The following is a 23,674-nucleotide window of genomic DNA, read 5'->3' as shown; positions in this document are numbered from 1 at the left end:
GTAAATTTTAAAAACCATGATTTAAATGACCCTAAATCAATCCACTAGATTTGAAAGGTATTTATATAAAATTACCTAATCCAAAGGTGCTTAGTCCCTAAGGTCTTTACCCGTTAAAACCTACATAGACTTTTAGGTCCTCGATGTAACACCTCGTACTCTCTAGTGAAGACCTCAAAACCCTAAAAGATCAATTTATATCAAAACCCTAAATGACCATATTCTTGTGTCTTCATCTCAAATTAGAAAACCTTCTATTTTATATCAAAACCCTAAAAGATCAATTTAGAGAAATTTAGAATAAAAAATACACAAAAAATCCTTGAAAAAAAATCCAAAAATGGATGAAAAACATGTAAGAAATTGACCCATCATTTGAATTCCATGATAGGGACATTTGAATATATACTAGAGGAACATTTAAATATCTTTAAGGGAATGTTCGAATATCTCTCATAACGTTTTAATGCCCTTTTCGATGTTTGAGAATTCACTATATCCATTCTGCATGTTCAACTCCTTTTTCAATGCTTTCTCCAAATTTTCACTTGGTAAACATATTATAGTCATTCCTTATGCTCTAATTACATTCGATTTATACATACCTCAAATGTAAATAAGCTCTAAAATAGTTTGAAGTTAACTATAACTAGTAAGACCCTTGGAGGGTAGGATATATTAGATTTAGCATAGAAATGGCACAAACTTCTATCCTAGACTAATATATCAACAATGTCAATATCATTTCTTAAAGAAACGAGATTGATATTGGTGTAAAAAAAAAATGATCTCATTTTTTAATGAAATAAGGTCCATGATCTCGTGTTTTTTTTTTTTTTTTGAGAAAATGAGTTCAATTAAGGCTTGTTTGTTGAGAACATCATAGCTCTATGATTCCAAGCTAGCACAAAGTGTTGCAATATTGTAAATATTTTTTAAACTTTATTATTTTAGTAATATTTTATTAAAATAATATTGTTTTAATAAAAATCATAGTTGAAGTAGAATAGAAGAAAGTTAAAGTTTGAAATAAAAATAAGCAAAGGATAAGAAGAAGAAAAAAATAAACTAAAGAAAAGAGTGCTCCCTTTATTTGTTTGGGACTTCTTTAAAATGTTACCGTTAGGCCTGAATAAAAAACAAAGATGAAAGTGTAAAAAGTGCATGTGGAGAAACTGATGAGACGCATATATACCAATTACTCTTGCCCAATCCAATGACTTTATGTCTACATGTGCTCACAAATTTTATCAATGAAACTTTCATGAACTATTGGCCTTGGCTACTATCGTGCATGAAAAAAGTGAGAAACACTTGATGGAATGAAGGCTTGTGAGTCATAGTATGGGTACAATGAGAAAATAAATATGTGATGTTTCAAAGGATAATAATTTTCCTTTGTAATATTATGTTTGGTACAGCATATTGATTCTTTCTTATACGTAAATGTATATATGATCGGTTAAATCATATTAAAACCCTATATTCCTTTGTATATAAAAGAGTTTATATTTATAATATTGTACAAACAAATGACATTGAAGCTTCTATTAGCACAACAAATGGCATCAAATCCCAAAGCATAGATTTTTGAAAAACGTTAAGGAAAATGGAAAACACAGAGGAGATTGCTAAAAGAATTTTGGTTAAAAGTGGAGTCATTCATCTCTCATTGGAATTGATGCGTAGAGCATGTACTTTGTTATCCAAAATAAGTGTAGTCCTTTCTATATACACTTATTAGATCTTAAAAGGTGGAAACAATAAAATAGTTAAATAGTTTGATTCCATATATAGTACAAAAAATGGACCTTGGTGCATGAGAGGACCATAGTACATGAGGGGATCTTGATGTACAAAGAGGATCGTGGCATAAAAGAGAGTTAGGGCATGAAGTAAGACTGCTAGACTAAGTACATTAGTGGATTTCCTTGAGTGTGGAAAAGCAAGATATAGAACAAAGACATGTATTGTAGAGAGATGAAAGATTATCTTGTTGGAATTTGATTGAGGGTGAATTTTTAGAAAGCACCTCAAATTCCTATTTGGGATATCTTTCTTTTGGTAATAAATATGGACAAAATATTTCATATAATTGTAAGTCTTTATGGAAATGGAATTCTTTTTAGGACAAGGGATGTATTAAGAACATCTCAATAAATGTTCTAGAACATGAAAGAGAAAAAGTTAGGGAGAATTATGTTTTAGGGGTAGATGGGCCCCCAAATTAACAAAAGGTCCGTGTAACTCTTCAAATTGAGTCCAAGACTCAATGAAAGTATGGAAATTGAGTTGAAGGATATTATCCTTCAGAATTTCTAAAAATGCCCTTTGTTGATTTTGAGAAAAAAATTAATATTTTGAAAAATACTTTTATTTAATTTAATATTTTTAAAAATATTTTGATTTAATTTAATATTTTTTAAAATACTTTTATGTAATTTAATATTTTTTAAAAATACTTTTATTTAATTTAATTTTTTAAAAAATAAATTTATTTAATTTAATATTTAAAAAATTATTTAATTTAATATTTTTTTAAAATACTTTTATTTAATTTAATATTTTTTTTAACATAAATTTATTTAATTTAATATTTAAAAAAATTATTTAATTTAATATTTTTTTAAAATAGTTTTATTTAATTTAATATTTTTGAAAAAAAAATTATTTAATTTAATATTTTTGAAAAAAAAAATTAATTTAATATTTTTGAAAACCACTTTTATTTAATTTAGTATTTTTGAAAAAAAAATTATTGAAAAAAATTATTTAACTTAATTTTATAAAATATTTTATATGTGTTCTTAAAGGGTATATTTGTCCGTTACTATTTCATATCCTTCAACTCAATTTGAAGAGTTATATGGACCTTTTATTAATTTGGGGACCCATCTATCCCTAAAACATAATTCTCCCAAAAAGTTATAAGATGAAATTGACATTGAAATCTAATTCAAGTTGATAGACACTTAGTTCAAAGTACAAATATAAAGAGTAAAAAAAAAAGAAATATTTTAGGGATTAATAGTTATGTGTGTTTCTTTTTGTCCTCTAAGATATTATCTATGATGTTAGAATGATTCTCTTCCATCTATGGATGCAAGTATGGTTTGCCAAATCATTTTAAGTCTCATGTACTTTTGTGTGCACATGATTTTATCTTAATATTATTACACTAACAAATGACATTGAAGCTTCAACTATCACTACATTGAAGAAACATAAAAAGAGAAAAGGCAAAACTTTGGGCTATTTGGTTACTATTTTTGAAAACTATTTTGGAAAATAGTTTTTGAAAACAAATTTTGGTTTTTCAAAAACAAAATTGTATTTGGGAACTAAATTTTAGAAAACAATTTTTATTCTAAAAAACAAAAAGAACATGTTTGGCTAAGTTAATAAAAGTTTTTTAAAATAAGTAAAATAAAAACATATTTGAAAGTTGTTTTTTCAATTAATAAAACGTTTTCTTCAATTAACTTGATGTTATAAATATATAAATAATTTTTATATGTACAATTCATTTTAATTAAAAAAAATTATTCAATTTTGAAAATTTTACACTAGTTATAATTTTCTTAAACAAATAACTTTTTAAACAGTGAAAAAACACGAAGAACAATTTGTTCTTTGAACAACAAAAAAACAATAAAAACATCTTTTTTATTGTTATAAAAAAAGTGGTTTTTGATAACATGAGAAATACAAAAAACAAAAACACACTCCCTTCTCCAAAATGTTTTTAATGTTTTTTTTTTAATTTTCAAGAATAAAAAATAGTTCTTAAAAACAACAATCAAATAGACCCTTCGGTTCTTGTTAAAAGTTATGGGTCATTCTTGTCAGAAAACACTTTTCAGTACTATATAAAAAAAGTATTAGTTAATCTCAAGTTACTCCATATCCAAAGATCCTATTGCTTTTTACCCCTTATTGTTACTTTATATTTATGTCCTATGTCGATATACCAATTCTCATTTCTTTATACTTGAGTCTAATATATTTGTATCATAATTTAATAATCCAAATTCTACCATGCCTTTGAATTATCCAAATTGTAAATTTGGTATAATATTGAATTAGTATCTTAACATTCTCTTGAGCTAATTCATACTAGAATTTATTTGACATTAAATTTGTGGATTTCTACAAATGGATAGAGATGAATACATTTCCTTCCAATGTAGAATGGATGACATAGGGCTTAAACCTTGGACTCCAAGGTCAGGGTATGGGGCCATGACCACCCTGTTGCTTATGCTTTATGGTTAGAAGTTGCAAACCAAAAATAAATAACATGATTCATTTTAAATTTAAATAATATAAGTAAAATAATAGAATATTTTTTAAAATTATAAAATGACATTTTTTTTAATAATAATTATAGAAAAATGTTGAGCCAATACCAATTCCCAATTTTGTGTTTTCCAAAAGGCTAAAACCCTAGCACATGCGCTAAACCCTGAGCTTCTGCAGCCATTTCTGAAGAGAAATGGCCGGTCCACTGCTTCGCTCTCTTTGGTCGACCACCAGGAAGTCTCTCTCGTCCTCTTCCCCGTCGGCCCCTCTCAGGCCATTCCTCTGTCCACGCCCTCATGCCTACACGCTTCCCCGCTGTTTCTCGGCGGTGGCGGGAGCTGCCGCAGCCGCCGCTCCAGGAAGCTCCCTGGACCCGAACCGGCTCCGGAACGTGGCCGTGATTGCACATGTGGATCATGGGAAGACCACCCTGATGGACCGGCTCCTCCGGCAGTGTGGCGCCGACATCCCCCACGAGCGCGCCCTCGACTCCATCAGTCTCGAGCGCGAGCGCGGCATCACCATTGCTTCCAAGGTCCTATTCTCACTAACCATAAAAATCCTTCCTTTGGTTTCCGAAAGAATTTGGGAAAAGAAAGAGTTTTGGAAAGTTATGAAATTTGATTTAGTTTTGTTTCTGGTGTATTTGATTTAGTGAGAATGCGCAGGTATAGTATGTTTGATTGATTCCTAGTCTTTGTTTTTTCGTTTCTTACTGTTTCTCGGCAACCAGGTGGACTATATTTGATTATGATGATGTGGTTTGCTTTATGGACTTTCTTGTATGGTTGGATTGGATCACCAATTGCTTTGATTGTTCTTTCCATCCCCAAACGCTTTATTCTATTCCCTATCAATTATTTGCAGGTTACGGCCATTTTGTGGAAGGAAAACGAACTAAATATGGTTGATACACCCGGCCATGCGGACTTTGGTGGTGAAGTATGTTTCTGCTGAGATTTCTTCATAGTACCAATATTTTGTTAATGGTTTAAAAGATAAAGAGTTGGTTGAAGGCTGAGGAATATTTAGCAGTTAACCCTTGAGCTATTTATTATATCATGGGTTTTTTTCCCTATGATCAGTGATGTTGATGCTAAAACAAAAGCCCATAACCCAAATGATTTGACCTTTTGAGGGAAAAAAATGTGTATTATTGGTGAAGAATTGAATATGGGATGTAATTCTAAGGAAGAGTAATGAATTAATGAAAAACTACCTTGCATTATTTCCCTTTACCACCTGCTATAGAAATGCTTCATGTAAAGCAAATCCTTAATAACTTGAGAATAATTATCATGCAGTTACTGTGAGTTTAGTAAAAAGATGGGAACAGTAAAAAGAAGGGACTAATTTGGAGCATATGGTCCTAGGTTTCAAAATGGTAAATATGCAGGTTACATGCCCTGAACATAAGATGGTGTTTTAACTGTGAGCTTCTAATACTCAACCATAAGGCTTTTCTATTGTGCCTTGCTCTGAGGTGCTTCTAGGTGTAAGCTTTACTTACACACTGGTTTGCAAGTTTTCTTGTTTTTATTTTGCGAGATCACTAAGTTGATCCTTGTATAATTACTTTTTCTGTTGGTTAGGTTGAGCGGGTTGTTGGCATGGTTGAAGGAGCAGTTTTAGTTGTAGATGCTGGTGAAGGTCCCCTTGCACAAACAAAGTTTGTCCTTGCAAAAGCCTTAAAATATGGATTACGCCCTATTCTTCTTCTAAACAAAGTAGACCGTCCTGCAGGTGTGACTTTCTATAGCATATATATATATATATATATATATTTTAAATTTTATACATGAAATGTTATTTTTATGCAATTTTTAGTGATGTTCTTTTGATTATCAAAGCAAAACATAGATAAATAAAATAAAAAGATAAAAAGGCAAGATGATGATCAATTGCTTCCATAAAGACAAGGTCTTTAAAAATTATGTTTTCGCACAACCACCTCCCATTTCATCCTCTCCCTTGCATTTTTTTTTTTTTTTTTCCAAATTCCAACTTATGATTTCTCGTGTTTTCTTTTGTTAAACATTGTACCCTTACACATATGTCCTTCCCTTTTACAATTCTATGTAAGATTAGATTTTTTTTTTTCCAGTTTATGTCTTATAGAAGATTCAAAGTCTTCATAATATTCTTAGCTAGTTAACTTGGTTTAGAGAGATGAAGAATTGGTGCTATCGGTTTTTTGTCATCTCAAGGCTTCGACTGCTTGGCTGTTTACCTTTTTTGATGGGGTTGTGGATGCGGAAAATTTCCATTAGAGCAGGTCTAGATCTGGTCACGAGAGTCTTTTTTGCCCATCATAGGCCATCAAATGAGGTTGATTGTTCCTTTTAACTTTGTTGGTCTATGGTAGAAGGTAGTTAATGTTTATTTCAAAAGGAGACTCCCCTTTAGGAATTAGGATGGGCCAGGATGATTTCTTCGTTTTTGTTGCCACCACTTGAAATAAAAGTCTTATCTGAAAGCTATGCTGGTTGAGAAGTGGCCTGTTCTACTGCTAAACGTGTCTTCTCCAGGGGGTGAGGTGACTAAAATATCCTGGGAGTTTTGAATAGTTGCATTTGAGAGTATGGTGTTTGGTGGTTAGGATTGGTGCCATGTATGCTATTTCTTTGATGGGGCTTTCCTGAAGTTGTGGGTAAATGCTTTATGGGGGTTTTCTTAAGTGGTTAAGATTTATGATGTGAAGGACTATTTCTTATGAGTGGGCTAATCATGTGTTGGTGGAAAAGTAGGGTTTATTTAATGGTGAGCATTATTTCTTGACTGATGAGTGCAGTTCACTAAGTGTTTTAGAGAAGAGGTTTCTTATGAAATTGTTGTTTTAGTAGATTGGGTTTCCAATCGTCCATCTTAAGGGAGGTTGGAATGAGTTGGAAACTGATAGGGAGAATTTGCTTTGTCAACAATGATACTGCTCAATCTTGTATAACAAATGGGCTTGTATGTTGATGGAGGCCTGGAAAATGTCAAATCCTTTCTAATTCCCTTTGGGGCTCGTCCAATCACTTTCATTGTTCATGTTTGGTGAGAATTGATTGGGAGAGTGGGATTTGTTATGGATTTCTTTGAGGATCAAATACTAGAAGAGATTTAATGGAAGGTGCTTTGCAAATGATGGAACATTTGTATCTTGGATGTGGTGGATGCTTGACATGATAACGACACTGTGATTTGAATATCCTATAATGGTAGGATTAGGGTACAATTGGGAATGTTATTTTTTGAGTCACATGGAAATTTTCTTAACGTGGCTAGCTTAATATTGGTAATGTGTGATCTCAAAAATCAAATATTATTATTTAGAATTGGATTCTATGGATGGTTGTTTGATTCTCTTTCATTGTGATTTATATTTGATCTTTGTCTATCAAAAAGACTATTTTAAAAAAGAAGGCTTATATTACGTATGAGCTAGGGGAAAATAAAGTCCTAAGCATGGATGGCTTTCCAATAGTTTCTTGGTAAAGTTGTTGGTTCCCTATGAGGAGAAAGGTGATGGACTTTCTCAAGGAGTTCCATGTGATGAGAACTTTGGAAATAGGCCTTAACAACACTTTCTTGGTTCCAACCAGTTGATGTATTTGTGATGGGTTTTCTAATGCTTTGAAATTGTTTCGCGCTTGAAAATGGATCTTCAAAAGAGCTTGCTAATTCCCATGGGGGAGGTTTCAATAGTTGGGAGTTGTGTCCTTGGGTGTTGCTTGGGTGAGTTAACCATCATTTATTTGTTTTAATAACCGAGGAACCTTCCATGACCAAGCCTTTAGGACTCTTCATGGAGATCCAAACCTGAGGGTGTCGACCGCCCTGCAACAACTAGCATCGGGTAAATTCAAGGTATCATTAGTGACAAGATTCAAACCCAAGACCATGTGCCACTTACTGAGACCACACTTCTCAGTGTTTGTCCTGACCAATTGGGCTACGTAGGATTCAAACCCAGTGTTTGTCTTGACCATGTGCCACTTATTTTTTGCTTTTCTATAAGGGCTTCTTTAAGATTCTATATAATGTGGTGGACAAACATCCCAAAAAGACTTTCCTCTTGGAAGAAGCAACATTTGTTCAAGTGGGGTTGGTCAAATCTTATCAAAAGCACTCCTCTTGCTCGTTGGTATATTTCAGTCTTTGTTGTCATCCTTAGGGTAGTTAGAATCTGATTAGGGAAATCTAAAAGGATCATATATTAGGAGACCATTTTTTCCAAAAAACAATTTAGTAATGTAGACCTTTGTTCCTAGGAACAAATGGGTGTTAGAAGTGTTTCTACCCTGAACAAAGTTTTGCTTGGCTAGTGGCTGTGGAGGTTTTGCAAAAGAGCAAGATTGCTTATTGAACAGGGCAATAATGGGTAAATTTGGTTCTTTCTCTTGGATTCCTTGTTCAGCTAACCAGGTCGCATATCAACTAGCCAAACAACAAGCAAAGCATTTGACCTCCTTTGTTGGAGATTTCCTTTCCCCATGAGTGTCCAATGATTGTAATCCTGTATGTATGTGGGTTTTTATGAGGAGGGTCTAGTTTTTATGGTTCTAGCTCGGGGTTACTTTCTATCATATTTGTACATCTTTGAAGGGTTGCTTATCCTTCTTGTATTTTATTAATTGATTGATGAATGAAAATGTTTATTTTTTGAAGGAAAAAAAAAATAATGGGTAAATTTTGTGTCATTGTGGGGTTGAGGAGTTTTAGTCTAAAACTTGCATCTTGGTTGGGAATGGCTACACAACCATAGATGGTGTGAGGATTCTTTCAAAGAACCAGTGTTTGTAAAATATTTAGAATTGTTTCCAATTGAAATGTGAGAGTCATAGCGCCTTGGGTGGTGAAGAGGGCAGGGGTCTCTAGAGACATTGTTTTTGTAGGAAGCTCCATGATTGGAAGTTGGAGGGGGGTAGTGGGCTTTCGCAAGCATATCCACATTTTGACTTTACAAGGGATTCTTGAGGATAAGTTAGCGGAGAGGGATGCTTAGCACGAACAATTTTTTATTAAGTCTTTTTTTTTTTTTATGATTAATTTTTTATTAAATCTTTTAATTTATTTATTTTTATTGAATCTTTTAATTTATTTTTTATTAAATATTTTAATTTATTTTTCTTTATCTTCTGAAATTTTCTTGCAATTTCTTGCAAAGGAGGTGCCAAACTCATGGGTGCCTCTAAAGGTGTGCTTTTCTACTCGGGAAATAGTTTGGGAAAAGATCCTTATAGTTGATCTAACTCATAAGGACGTTGGGTTTATGGATATTGTTTCTTAAAAGATATGGAGTTAAGAAATCATATCCTTCTTTGATGTTCAAAGGTGTGAATGCTTTGTGATCTCCTTAATTTTATTAGTTCATTAGGTCAAGGCTATGGTGTGCAGGCTTGGTTCCTTTCCTTTTCATCTTTTCCTTCTTGCATTTCGTCACTCTTTGTATACTTTTGTATAATAGGGGGTTTCACTTTCCTTTCTTAGGCATTTTTTCCCTCTAATATCTTATTCATTTTCATATCGTATCAAATTTTCTTTTTATAGGAACTCCTCTTTAAAAATTTTTTTATGGGTGATGTTGATTTCATAAGTCTAGGGTCTGCTTAGGAACTATTCTTGAAAAAGGTTTTTTAGGGCTTGTTTGGTAACTATTTTTGAAAACAGTTGTTTGTTCTCTAGAACAAAAAAAAAAGGGAAAACATGTTTGACAACTAGAAAGCAGAAAACAGTTTTCTATTCTTAAAAATAGAAAAATAAGGTGTTTTTGGATAATATATTTTAATTGTTTTTAGTTGGTTAATGTACTTATTTATTTAATTTTTAATTGAGAGCCTTTTTGTGATGAAGGATAACTCTTTCTAGGTTAGAAGTGGGGAATTATTTGGGTCCTTCCAAGGCTGCTGTTAGTGGTGAAGATAATTTTTTTATGCTTGAGCATGTTATCAATAGAAATTTTTTTTTTTTGATAGACATGTTATCAATAGAAATTAGATATGCCAAATTGGTGATGCAAGGAGTGATGAAGAATTGGTTAATCTTTTATACTTTGCAGTGGCTAGAAATCAGCGGCCTTAATATTCTCTTTGTGATGTCAGTTAGTTCATGCCTTGTTTGGTCCAAGAATGGTTTGACGGGTGGTGGATCAAATTTGGCTGCCATAAGAGGAAGGAGTATATTCAGAAAACATTTGAGCAAGTTAAAAGATGTTTTTCTGAAATCTTTCCTTTTTCTGGAATCCCAATGGTAGATTTGTTTGACAGAACTTCTTTTGCAGAGGTTTTGGATTTTTTTTACCAATCTTAATTCAAAATTTGCTTGTGTATGACCTTGCTACATTTGACTAATAAATTTTTAGCCTCTATTTGAATCACAGAAAGTACTTAGGAAAGAAAACAAGTAGGAAGAGATCCCAAATCTCTTGTTTGGTTTGCCTTAAAAATATGAAGAAAATTTGAAAATATAATGAAAATGTTCTAATTCTTCATTGTCCACATATAACAGGACTAAAAATTTGAAAAGACTGGAGAAAACATTTCTTAAAGTCAAATGCAATTTTTCTTTTCTTTCATTTTTTCTTTCTTTCTCCATTTTTCCCCTTTCCCTTGTACTTCCCATGATCCAAATGGAACTTTAATCTTCAAAAAGTAAAAACTTTCTGGATATGGGAATATGCTAATCCTCCATGTGGATAATCTTGAAAGGAAGCCAATAGCATAAGTTTCTGTTCTTTTACATACTGGAAAATTACTTACCAAAAGAAAAAAAAATTGTACATACTGAAAAATTACTCTGTTTTACTTTCCTGTTGAATGATAGGGATTTCTATTGAATTGAAATGTAGGCAAGTTTGTTCACCTAATTGGAAGAAACACATGAAATAAAGTTGAATTTATATAGTTAAACATTGCCGCCAGTAGTTCCTAGGGCCAGATTGCCGAAACATTCTCTCTTCTGAATTTCTTTACTGAATTTGCAACTTTTTCTTTGGCGTGCACCAATTCTTCTGTTCTTGATTGTTTTTTTTGCAGTTACTGAGGAGAGGTGTGATGAAGTTGAGAGTCTAGTCTTTGATCTTTTTGCAAATCTTGGTGCTACAGGTGCAAGAAATATCTGAAATGGGAAAAAGTTCCATGAATCTAGCTGCTTCTGCTGTGACTTTCCCTGGTTTATTTGTTAGTTAGATGATCAAATTTGATAAATTTTCTTGCATTCTTGTTTCAGAGGAGCAGCTGGATTTTCCAGTTCTCTATGCTTCTGCCAAAGAAGGATGGGCTTCCTCCACCTTCACTAAAAGTCCTCCTGATAATACCAAGAGCATGTCAGAGTTGCTTGATGCAATCATAAGACATGTTCCTCCACCAACAGCAAGCCTTGATGCACCTTTTCAAATGCTGGTTAGTAGTTGCCTATAAGCTATAGAGAATCAAGATCATGAAGAGTTCTAAACTGGCAGAAACACAATTTTATTTTTATTTTTGTAAAGAAAATGTGCAGATTACTTGCTTTTTGCAGTCTTACTGTCCTCACTTGATTTGTGAAGCAGCTTGCATTAAAAATATGAGAAATGACTAAACTACCTCCATTAAAGTTTCAGTTGCTACTGACTGGACAAAGCTAGGTATCACATGAAGGTTCCTGCAGATTAGGCATTAGAGTTTCATGATCAAAGACTCTGGTGGTATTGCAAACAAATGATATTCCCTAGTTATTTATTTTTGACTAAAAAAGTTTCACAGTTGTTTGATTTATACAAGAAGTAGCTTATGATTCACTTTAGTTAGTAGTGGTGGTACCCATGTTCATCGGCAAGAACAATCACCAACCTTTATAGGAAGAGTAACCATACAAACCTTAGGAAGCTCATTTTTTCTGTTGAAGACCAGTATGTACCTTTCTTAAATAGGTGGGTAGTTGATGGCAACTCCTACACATCTTTGGATGATTGACCACCTTATAAAACTCAGAACGGAGCATTCTTTCTCTGCATTTGACTGTTTGGGCCAGTACTTATATTTCTCAACTTGTTAAATAGTTGAATTCCTAGGCATCTTTAGATTTATATTCACTGGAATTGTTTCTTTTCTTTTCTTGCTCACACTTCCTCCTCTTTTTCAGTTTCTTTACTGCCTTTTTTTCTTCAAGCTTTTCTTATTTAATTGGGAACATTGGAAAATATATTTGACAGTTTATTTCAGGTTTCCATGATGGAAAAAGATTTTTATCTTGGGCGAATATTGACTGGACGTGTTTCTTCTGGTGTTATCCGTGTTGGGGACAGAGTACATGGACTTCGTAGCACAGATTCTGGAGTGGAGAAAATTGAAGAGGGAAAGGTTTGTGGTTCCTTATTTGTTGCAGTTGAAATGCTGATAATAAAATCTATGAGACAATGTTTTAAATCTCAGTTTAATGAATTCTGGTCCTTGTGTGATTTGATGATGGTAGTAGTCTATAATGGTTTGTCCCCTTTCCTATCCATCCATGTTCTTTATGCAGCTTATATTGGGGCTATATGGAACTCATGGTTTTTTTTTTTGTGGTGCATAATAAAAAAAGGAGAGTTCAAAATCGTGTCTGGAATGTTGGGGAAGAAAATTCTTACTCCTTTCGTGTCTGTGTGCATGCATGCTACTCGTTTCTTTATTTTTCACTTTAATGTTTTATGTCTAATGTCCTTGAGTGAGCCCACTCATTTGGTGAATGCTTCATTATAGTAAAAGATGTTAATTTGCCATATGCCAACCCTGAAATTTGTTCAATTGTGTATTTGGTTTTAGATATTGTGATCTACCCATTTGCACTAAATTATCAAAAAGTTCTTAACAATCACTGATCCGCATGATTATTATTTTATAATTTTAAATATTGCACATAGCCAAGCTTAATAGGAATGGGCCACCATAAGTGGTATCTGAATATAATTATCTTGTTTTTTTTTTTTGACAAGTCTGAATATAATTATCTTGTTAGTCAAGATGCTATGTATTCTTGCTGAATAGGCCATTTTACGGCACTTCCTTTAATTTTGTGCTTCATCTGGTTGGTGCTCCCTATCTTGAGTGGGCTTGACGTTTCTTTGTTACTTGAAAAAGAATAAATGAAGAGGCCCAACATTTTAATTCCTTGCATTTGTTCATGTCTAGAATCCCATGGTCTGTCAAGTATAGGCAACCCCAAACAAAAATGCTCATGTCTATTATATTCCTAATTCTTCCTACATATCTAAACAAATGACACTCAGAGGGATCTTTAAAAACCTTGTCACTTCTCCTGAAAGTGAAATGCATTGTGTCAAGCCAAGTATTATTTCACCTGCTTTAATGAAGACTTAAGAAAATAGTTATAAAAAAAATCGATCATATCATTAGAATTAGTAAAAGGAAATTTTATTTAATTATATCTCCTCTTATCTCACAATTTCCTATGAAATGTAGCCAAAATTGATTGTTATGTCAAATAAAATTGGAAAATTCTTTATGTTAAAATCAATATCATTACGTTCTACAACTAGAAATTCAATTATATGGGTTAACTTCATATTTGTTCTCTTGTAGGTTCTGAAACTAATGAAAAAGAAGGGTACAAACATGGTTTTAATTGACAGTGCAGGAGCTGGTGATATAATATCAATGGCTGGGTTGACAAGTCCATCTATTGGACATACAGTGGCGAATGTGGAGGTCAGTACATCCATTTTATATTGCTTCTGCGAAGGGTCAACAATGCTTTTCATCCTTTATTCTTTTCACTACTCTTTATCAAAGAACTGATTTTGCCGATACTACTAATGACAAATTTCTGTAAGACCACTCTCCACTAAAGCAAATCATTGATGCCTGCTCTTCTTTCAAAGAGCAAAGACTATTGTACTTGTGTGTCGTAAAATTGCATGATTTTCTGGCCCCTCATTCAAATTGAGGTTGCAGTACTTTGAGTAGCCGTACCTGGCTACCATGATATGACTAACAGGTTTGTGCAGCCTCTACCAGATGACGCTTTTCTTAGGTTGGAAATGGTTGTTTTAGTTATGTAGTCTTGTTTCTGCTGCATCTGCATCTGCATCTCAACTTAGTTTTAACCTGTCAGGGGTATGAACTGTCATACTTATAGCTACCTGGCCTTTCTTTGAAAGATTTTTGGAAATCTATTTTTAGCTATTTAAACTTTAGGATGTTTCTTGTATTGCTTTCTTACTGAATCTTCAAATTGTGGTCTGCCAGGTTATGACTGCACTGCCCACTGTTGAGTTGGATCCCCCAACCATTTCCATGACCTTTAGCGTCAATGACTCTCCACTGGCTGGTCGTGATGGCACCCATGTAAGTTGAAAATTTTGCTTTCTTCTTTGTCATTAATTACTTCTTGGTACCATATCCTTAATGTTTTGTTCTTCAATCTGGGTGTTAATGTGCTACTTTGATTTTGAACTTCCATAAGAGTATTTCCATGTTGTGAGGGACAGAAGCTCAAAACCTGTGTTGTATAGACTCAAAACACTGGACAGATTTCCCATCACTTGGACATGCTGGCATGGGAAAATATAAGAAAACAATACAAGGGCATGGCAACTATAATTAAATAGTCTTACCCATAAAAAAAAAACTATCATTAAATAGTCTCATTGTTTTTTTAGTCTCCTCCCTCCTTTATAGTCTTCTCTAATTTGAAAAACCAAAGTAGGGCTTATTATAAATTTGACTTTGGAATGCCATTGCCTCTAGTGGAATCCAGACTTTGAATTCATGTTTCTATGGTATACCATTGGTCCAAATAAGTTTAATGTCATTACGAGTGAAAAGATGTATTATTGTAACTGTGCTTGTTGAACCTGTGTTCAGGTCTGTTCCACATTTATATATTCTTTTTGTTTGACGTGTCTGTAAATATTTGTGTTATGTTAATGTCTAGCATGGTCACAACTCCCTATGTTTGTGCTAATTATTCAAATCGGACCAAAGGAATCAACTGTAAGGAGTGATCTAGTTTAATTTGGAGGTGTTAGGGACCCAAAAAGAATGCGGACCAAGATACTAAGAGAAAGACATGGTTGGCCTGTGAAGTTACAGATGATGTGGGTCCACTAGAGTTGAATGGTGAAAGAGGATTTGTTTGTTCAATCTAAAGTAGTTTGAATTTAATGATTTTCTGAATTGAGTTGAGTTGAGATCTAATATTTTTTAAACCAAAAAAAGAATTGCTCAAAACTTAGCTGGGATTTGTTGTCACATTGTAAATATTTTGATGGAAAGAATAGTTGTAAAATAAATCTCTATTTCTCTCTCTCTCTGGAATTTAAGGAGTTAAGATCTAATATTTTTTTAATTACAAAAAAGAAAAGCTTGAAAGTTAGCTCTGATTTGTGGTCACATTGTAAATATATTAATGGAAAGGCCTTTGAGGCATGGCTCAAGTGGTAAAGGGTTGGGGAGGGTTTGTGGGAGGTTCTAGGTTCAACTCCCAATGAAGACAAAAATATACCTATCAAAATATACATATGTATGTGTGTGTGTGTTTTCTCCATCTCTTTTATAATCACTTTGAAGCGATTATTTGGTGAGATTTTTCTTCTGCTACTATGTGAAGCATTACAAATCCCTTGGATAGAAAAAAAAAACCCCTTCTGTTCCCCTAGCCTGAATTCCTCTAACATCTTACGATGTGCTATATCTAGTTCCATGTCCATTTTCCCCTTTGGATTTTGTTTAAAATTTTTCTCTGTGCCATGTTTTAGATGTGGTGCTTCACCTTGGTCAAAGATAGGTTTTCTTCTATGCTTGATACTGTGTCTTCTTCTTTGCCCAAGAAATCCTGGACTGCTTTACTAGCAGTAAAGTCCTAATTTTGATTTATTATAGTTAACTGGTGGAAAAATTGGTGACCGATTAATGGCGGAAGCAGAAACAAATCTAGCCATAAATGTGCTCCCAGGATTATCAGAATCATATGAAGTTCAGGGGAGGGGAGAGCTTCAACTGGGTGAGTTCCGTTAATCATTTATCCATCTTCTATCTCATATTTTACCAAGTTAAAGCAAAAAAGGAGAAGTTCATATTATACTGCTACTTTTCCCTTTTACGTCTCAAATTTTGTTCGCCATTAAGTTCAATTGTCTTCTGAATGTGGTTTTTATGTTGTGCAAAACAGGTATCTTAATTGAGAATATGAGGCGTGAAGGATTTGAGCTCTCCGTCTCACCACCTAAAGTCATGTGAGTATCGTTGCTTGCTAGAATGAGGCCCCCTTTCTCCTTTCCTTTTTACTCTAGTAGCAGATGTTCTAAGTAGGTTGATGATCAGAGCAGAGGAAACTGGGATAACTGAGGGTTTCTTTGTGGGGAGGGATAGGACTAGAGTGTCTTTGTTATAGTTTGCTGATGACACCATCTTTTTCTCTAAAGCCTCTATGGAACATCTTCAAAACCTCAAGATTATCCTTTTGGTTTTTGGGCAAGTATCTGGTTTAAAAATCAACTTAGAAAAAAGCACCATTTCAGGTATTAACACTAGGTAGGAGCTGTTGTCTAGTTTGGCTTCGGTTTTGGAATGCAGAGTGTCAGAGTGACCTTTGTCTCATTTAGGCCTTCCTTTGGGAGGGAACCCAAAGACAATAGACTTTTGGGATCCGGTGGTTGAGAGAATTTCGAGGAGGCTGGATGGGTGGAAAAAGGTCTTTTTGTCTTTAGGAGGGAGGATTACTTTAATTCAGTCTTGTCTGTCTCACATCCCTAGCTACTTCCTCTCCCTCTTTAAAATCCCAGTATCAATAGCTTCAAAGATTGAGAAGATGCAAAGGGATTTTCTTTGGTCTGGGGCGGGGGAAGGGAAGAAAGATCATCTTATCAGATGAGAGGTTGTTAGTAGACCAAAGGAGTTGGGAGGTTTGGGCTTTGGGAAGACTTCTATGAGAAATATTGCTCTCTTAGGGAAATGACTTTGGAGGTTCCCTAGAGAAAGGAGTGATTTTTGGCATAAGGTTATTGCGAGCATATATGGGACACATCCTAATGGATGGGACGCCAACACGGTGGTTAGATGGTCACACAGATGTCCTTGGAAGGCTATTGCTCAAGTTTTCCAGGAGTTTTCCCCTTTTGTCCGCCTAGTGGTGGGCAATGGGGAGAGAATTCGGTTCTGGGAAAATCTTTGGTGGGGTAACCAAACTTTTTGCTCTCAATTTGCTAATCTTTACAGAGTTATTTATGTGAAAAACCTCACTGTCTCAAATGTCCTTAGCAATTCCTTACCACTGTCTTGGAATTTTAACTTTCGCCGCAATCTAATGGATTCAGAAATTGATCTCCTTCAGAGATTAATGTCCTCCCTTAGTTTTGTGCTTTTCTCTCATTCTTCATCAGATTCAAGAGCGTGGTCTTTGTCTTCGCCAGGTTTGTTTTCAGTGAAATCTTTTTTCTTGGCCTTGTCAAAAGTCTCAAATCCTTTATTGTTCCTTCCGGCCAAGTTCTTATGGAGCTCAAAAGTCCCTTCAAAGGTTAAGGCCCTCGCTCGGTTAGTAGCACATGGGAAGGTAAACACTAATGACAAGTTGCAATTGAGAAGACCCTACAAAGCCCTTTGTCCTCAATGGTGCATTCTTTGCAAAGGAAATGGAGAGTCGATTGACCACATTTTTCTTCATTGTCCCGTTACCATTGGACTTTGGCACAGGTTGTTCAATCTAGTAGGGTTGGTTTGAGTCCCTCCAGGGAGCCTTGAGGACATGTTGGTTATTACTTTTAAAGGCTTGGGGAACTCATTAAGAGGCAAGACACTTTGGCAAATTGCTTGCCTTACTTTGATTTGGATGGTGTGGCAAGAGAGAAACAATAGGATCTTTGAGGATAAAAGGAGAACGGAAGAGATGGTATGAGATTTGATCCGGTTTTATTCTTCTCTATGGGCTTCTTGTATTGAAGCTTTTAGAGGAGTTCCTCTAAACGTTCTACAACTCAATTGGATTGGGGTTTGCGTTTCAAAAGTTTGAAGATTGATGGGGTTTCTCTTTGTTTTTAGAATTCTATTGTTGGGAGTTTTCTCCTTTGTTCAATTTTTGTAGGAAGGACCTCTCATCCTTCCCTTGGTTTTTTTCTCTTTCTCTTGTCTCTTTTATCTCTCCTGTATTTGTTCTTATATTAATATAATCTTCTTCGTTTCTGATCAAAAAAAAAAAAAAAAGAATGAGATGCTAGGTTTTGTCCCTCATTTTTTACTGCGATTGCAATGTGTTTTTAAGTTCTTGCTTATTTTTTGTCACTTCACTTTGTGGATCTCTCATGTGTTTTTTCTACTTTCCCCCTTTTTTTTGTCCTTTTCTAGGAATATTTTCTTATAAAGAGAATGTACTTCTAATGCACCTTGCATAGTTACAAACTTATGCACTTGTTTGTTCATAAATGGATTGTCAACTCTTTCAAAATAAGGCCTGCTAGATGATTTAATAGTATGAAACCCTTGGATTATGTTCATTATCTCAGCAAGGTATTGATTTGTCTTGTTTATTTTTATGCATTCTCTCTTCCTCTCTCTCCCTCTCTGTGTGAGGAGGGGCTATGATAATGATCCATATGGAGACTAAGTGCGTCCTTAAGGGCATTTACCGTACTTAAGCCTTGCTTCATATTAATCTGGATGATAAAACAAGTTGCAATACTCATGTCCTTAAGACAGGTATAGGCATAAATGATGTAATGAGATTAAATACTGGTGTTTAGTATTTAAAGGGCTATGGTGATGATCTACATGTAGACCAAGTGCTTTCTTAACATTATTTACTATACTTGAACCTTTGCTCATATGGATCTGGATAATGAAACGAGTTGCAGCGCTCATGTCCTTAAGAAAGATATAGGCATTATTGATATGATGACATTATATACTGATTTTTAGTAGTGAAAGAAACTATAAGAGGGGTTGTAATTTCTCTTTCAAAGAGGGAAAGGTACTTAGTTGCATGTTGCAGCTCTGAGGCTTTGATTGGGAGGGAGTAATTCTGGAGGGAGTAATTGTGTTCTCCAGTACTCTGGGGGCTACATATGTTTCTTGGTCTGGGTTTTACTTCCATTTTCTATTACTAAATCTCTCTTGTACCTGGGATTTCATATTTATAACCTGATTGGCTTTCTAATACATCCTAATACGATCACCAAACCCTCTCACCATACGTGTTCTCCATCTCCAAACAATTCAGCTAAAACTTAATTTTCATTTCATTTTATAGAAGTTTTTTTTACATTTTTAAATATGGACATGACACCCTCAGCATGATCACCTGTCAAACTCTCTAAACTATTTATCTTCTCATGTCCAGCTACTCAACTAATTTCTGTCTCATTTTTTCCTTGGTTTTCCCCTTCCTTTCTGAAATTTCTTTTTACATGGATGATTTGTTTTTTTGATATTTGTAAAGCATCATCATTCCTCTACCTCCAACTTTCTGTTTCTGTTGTTTCTATCCTTGTAGAATCTAATAATATAGAATGTTCTTCAGCATCTATCCTTGAGTTCCAAAGTCTACAGTTATAACCTTCAATTGTAATTTTTATTGGAGCTTCAATAATACGAGGATAGTCACAAATTAGGTTTGAACAAGAGGTTTAGTGCCACGACTGTATTAAGCAACATCTAGTGCTAAAATTTTCTCTCTATTTTTCTTTGAATTGGCAGATGCTTCAATAATATGAGGATAGTCTCAAATTAGGTTTGAACAAGGGGTCTAGTGCCAAGACTATGAAGCCTAGTGCTAAAATTTTCCTTTCTACTATTTACTGACTGGACAATTTCTGAAGAATTTGTGGTTCCCTGTATAAGGTTTAAAGTCTTCACAACTACTTTTCTTGGTAGACTATTCTCTTTCACAGTTTGATCAATACTTCTATAATGGATCAGGTATAAGACTGAGAAGGGTGTCAAGTTTGAACCATTGGAAGAAGTGACTATTGAGGTAAAAAAAAATTGCTGTGTATAATGCATGTATTGCTTTTCTTTCACTGAGGATTTGGATTATTTATACTTTGAGATGGTATTTCAGGTCAATGAGGAGCATGTTGGGTTAGTCATGGAGGCACTCTCTCATAGGCGAGCTGAGGTTGTTGACATGGGCCCTGTTGCAGGAAGTGAGGGCAGAACAAGAATATCCATGACTTGTCCATCAAGGTTAGTACTTTGGTCGTATCCTTCTTACACCATTTGGTTTTTTACTTCTTTGTTAAACTTGTGATATCTTTCAAGCAACTGGTTGTTGTTACATAGCAGGGTTAACTTTGTTCCTCTTTCTTTTATTTTATTTTTACGTTTATCAATTTTTCTTTGTTTTTCAATTGTATATAGTGTCTATTGGAACTTATTGGTGCTCTTTTGATACACTTCATTGAGACTGTTTCTATGATATAGTATATGATATTTTATGCTGTTCAATTGACCTTTTCTTTGGGTGCTTTTACTTGTCTTAGCTCTGTTCCACCCACCCTCTTTGTGAGATATGCTTTTGTTATAACCTTGGTTTATGTACATGGCAACAAAGGGAGAGTCTGAGACTTCATCATGGTTGTATCCATTTGGGGAAAAACTATTGGAGAAGATGTAATAAAAAATGAAGGTGCCGTTGATTTTGTCATCTTCTTTCCATGATTGTAGTTAAGAAATTTCAGTTTTTATTTTTATTTTTAGTTGTTCATTAGTTGTTATTTGGTGAAAGTGATAGAAGAAATGTTAGCTAGTCTCTCTTATCTATCCTAGCCATGTGGTTCTCTACTTTAGGGTTAGGTATGGCTGCAACTTGGACAGTTGGTCAAGTTGATGGCTAACTCAATCTGAACCCAAATTTAGAAACAATCCACTTGATCTCAATCCAACTTGACCTCTAACCCGAGGTACTCAACCCAAGCCCAACCAAACCTCATTATCTAAGTTTGGGTTGTATTCAGGTTGGTCAAGTTAGATTTGGATTGGTCAGGATATACTTAAGTTAGTCAAATTGATTGGGTTGCATAATTCAAAATTCATTTATAATGTGTTTAAAAAACTTTTTTTCTATATGTTTATATCAAAATTTAAATAGTAAATTAGATAAAATTTCACAATAGCAACAAAAAAATAAAAATAAATTTATATATATTTCTTTTAAAAAATGAAAAAATATATGATATAATATAATTTGAAATTTTTTCTTAAAAAGCTAGAAAGAAACAAGTATTATTTTTATAGGATAATAACATTTAAATACTATAAAAACATTAATTGGGTTTAGTTTAGGCTCGGGTTATTCAAACCTTGGCCTAAGCCTAATCCAAATTAAGCTTAGGTTTAAAAAAAAAAACCTAACCCAAACTTAACTTGAGTATTGAAAATGATTGTTCAAGTCTACCCAAATGTAGGGTTGGGTTTGGTCAACCTGCCCAAGTTGTACCCCTAGGGTCCAGTATAGTACTACAACTCTTTTATTTGTCATTCTTCTACCTTGTTTTCAAGTGAAGAGATGTTTATCAAGGATAGGGGGTTGGGGAAGAAAAAGCCTTGAACATGAGCCACAGAAAACAGAGAAGATCTATTGAAGAAGACAAAGGAAAGTACTAAGGCTGAGGATGAAGAGAGTCATATTCCTGTACATAAATTCACAATTCTTGCTCATTCTTTATTCAATGTAGAAGATGAGACACTCAAAGTGGTTGGGCTATTTGAAGACATGCAGCTCATGGGGAAAGTGAATATTCAACCAAATTAATTTGACTTATTTAGGTTTGTGAATATGTGTCATGACATATTATCAAATATTCATGTAGTGGCTCTAGTGAGTAAGCGTGGAGTGTAATTCAAGATTTCAAGATCTTTGGGTCAACCCTTTTTTTTTTTTAAAAAAAATGGAATAGAGTGATGTATAATCTAAGTCTCACCATAGAGAAGCCAAGAACAATGGAGAACCCGAAGAAACTCCCAAAAGCAACAAAGCTATCTGGACATGACACCCTCAGAATCATTTTCTTTGGCTGAGGAAACCCACTCAACTTGGTCAAATATCAAACTTTAGCATTTCAGTGCAAATTAATCAGTTATAAAACTTCAAAATCTTGTCTGAAAAAAAGACTGAGGCATTTGGTGGGATGGGGTGGGGCTTGGGTTAGAGTTGAAAAGGAATATGAAATATATTTCATATTCCTTTCATGATAGATTTTTTAACATACAGAATCACCAGTAAGAGTGCCCTTATTTTACTTATCAAGCCAAGCAAGTTTGCTTTTTCCTTTGTTTTTTTTCTTTGATAGGTAAATTTTTATTTCCATTGGGCCTGGAACCTGGAACATCCCCCAAACCCTCCCCAACCCTTTACCGCTTATAACCTGTATATGCTTCTGTTATGATTTAGATTTGCATTGTTAAAACATGCTACTCATTTTATGTTTTCTACATTCTTCTGAGTTTTGCTTTATAACTTTGATATATTGAGTAGTCTTCTTCTGCTGAGTTCAGTTTTCTTGCTTAGTGATGAATATTATATCTATTTTACTGGATATATGAACTTCCCCAGATAGTAAGGATAATTTTTCTTTTCGGTTTACTTTCAGGGGCCTGGTTGGTTACAGGAGTGTGTTTAGCAGTGACACACGTGGCACTGGATTTATGCATCGTGCTTTCTTAAGTATGTTATTTCACTATTCCCTTTCAGTTTGTGTTTTTTTTTCCTTTTCAATTTCCCTTGTCACTTCATGGTCATGCAATTGGTATGGGATCGCAATTTTCATCCAACCAACCCTGACTGACCTGGATTAAGCTGCATTTCTTATGTATGAAGCATTCTAGTAGGCTTTCTTGAGCAATATGTTCAGAACCGGATCGGGTGTTGAACCGAAAAAGTTACTGGTTCACAGTTCACTGGTCGGACCAGTGGTTGAACCGGTGGTCGAACCGCGGTCGAACCGGTGACGTCATAAATATATAATTTATATTTTATTAAAATTAAAATTAATTATAAAATATTTAAAATATATAATTAAAAATTAAATAATATTTATAATATTATTTATTCATTTATATATATATATGTATTAATGATTTAAATTTATAAACAAAAATATATACAATATTTAAATATGAAAATACATTCAAAATGGTAAATAAAAAAAAAGTCGTATTTAAATATGAAAACAAATTGAAAATGAAAAAAAAAAAAACATATGTGATTTATATATATATATATTTTTTTTGAAATAGGCTATTTAGTTATTTTCTGTTAAAAATTAACACAAACAAGGATGCAACATAGTGTAGTAGTAATGCTCATTTTGAGCTTGTGGTCCGCAGTTCAAAATCCCCTTGCTGCAGCCTGTAGGAAAAATGTTGAATTTGTTTGATTTTTCTTTTAAATTATCCTTATCGGAAAAGAGAATAAATAT

At 33.9% G+C, this 23,674-nt stretch overlaps 1 protein-coding gene across 1 annotated transcript; it reads left to right on the top strand.

Annotated features, from left to right (window-relative positions):
• The first annotated feature begins 4,435 nt into the window (after nt 1–4,435).
• On the top strand, nt 4,436–23,204 carry LOC117926077 (50S ribosomal subunit assembly factor BipA-like). The gene is made up of 14 exons (XM_034845160.1): nt 4,436–4,837; nt 5,170–5,244; nt 5,895–6,045; nt 11,322–11,390; nt 11,515–11,687; nt 12,489–12,626; nt 13,848–13,973; nt 14,514–14,612; nt 16,149–16,269; nt 16,438–16,501; nt 20,175–20,229; nt 20,317–20,441; nt 22,847–22,946; nt 23,085–23,204. The coding sequence occupies exons 1-14, from the start codon at nt 4,496–4,498 to the stop codon at nt 23,202–23,204; spliced, it is 1,758 nt and encodes a 585-aa protein (XP_034701051.1). The 5' UTR covers nt 4,436–4,495.
• The last annotated feature ends 470 nt before the right edge of the window (nt 23,205–23,674 follow it).

This window comes from Vitis riparia, chromosome 12 (assembly GCF_004353265.1).
Source record: "Vitis riparia cultivar Riparia Gloire de Montpellier isolate 1030 chromosome 12, EGFV_Vit.rip_1.0, whole genome shotgun sequence".
Lineage (NCBI taxonomy): Eukaryota > Viridiplantae > Streptophyta > Magnoliopsida > Vitales > Vitaceae > Vitis > Vitis riparia.
The sequence above is the reverse complement of the archived record's forward strand: the minus strand, read 5'-3'. Positions and strand labels throughout refer to the sequence as shown.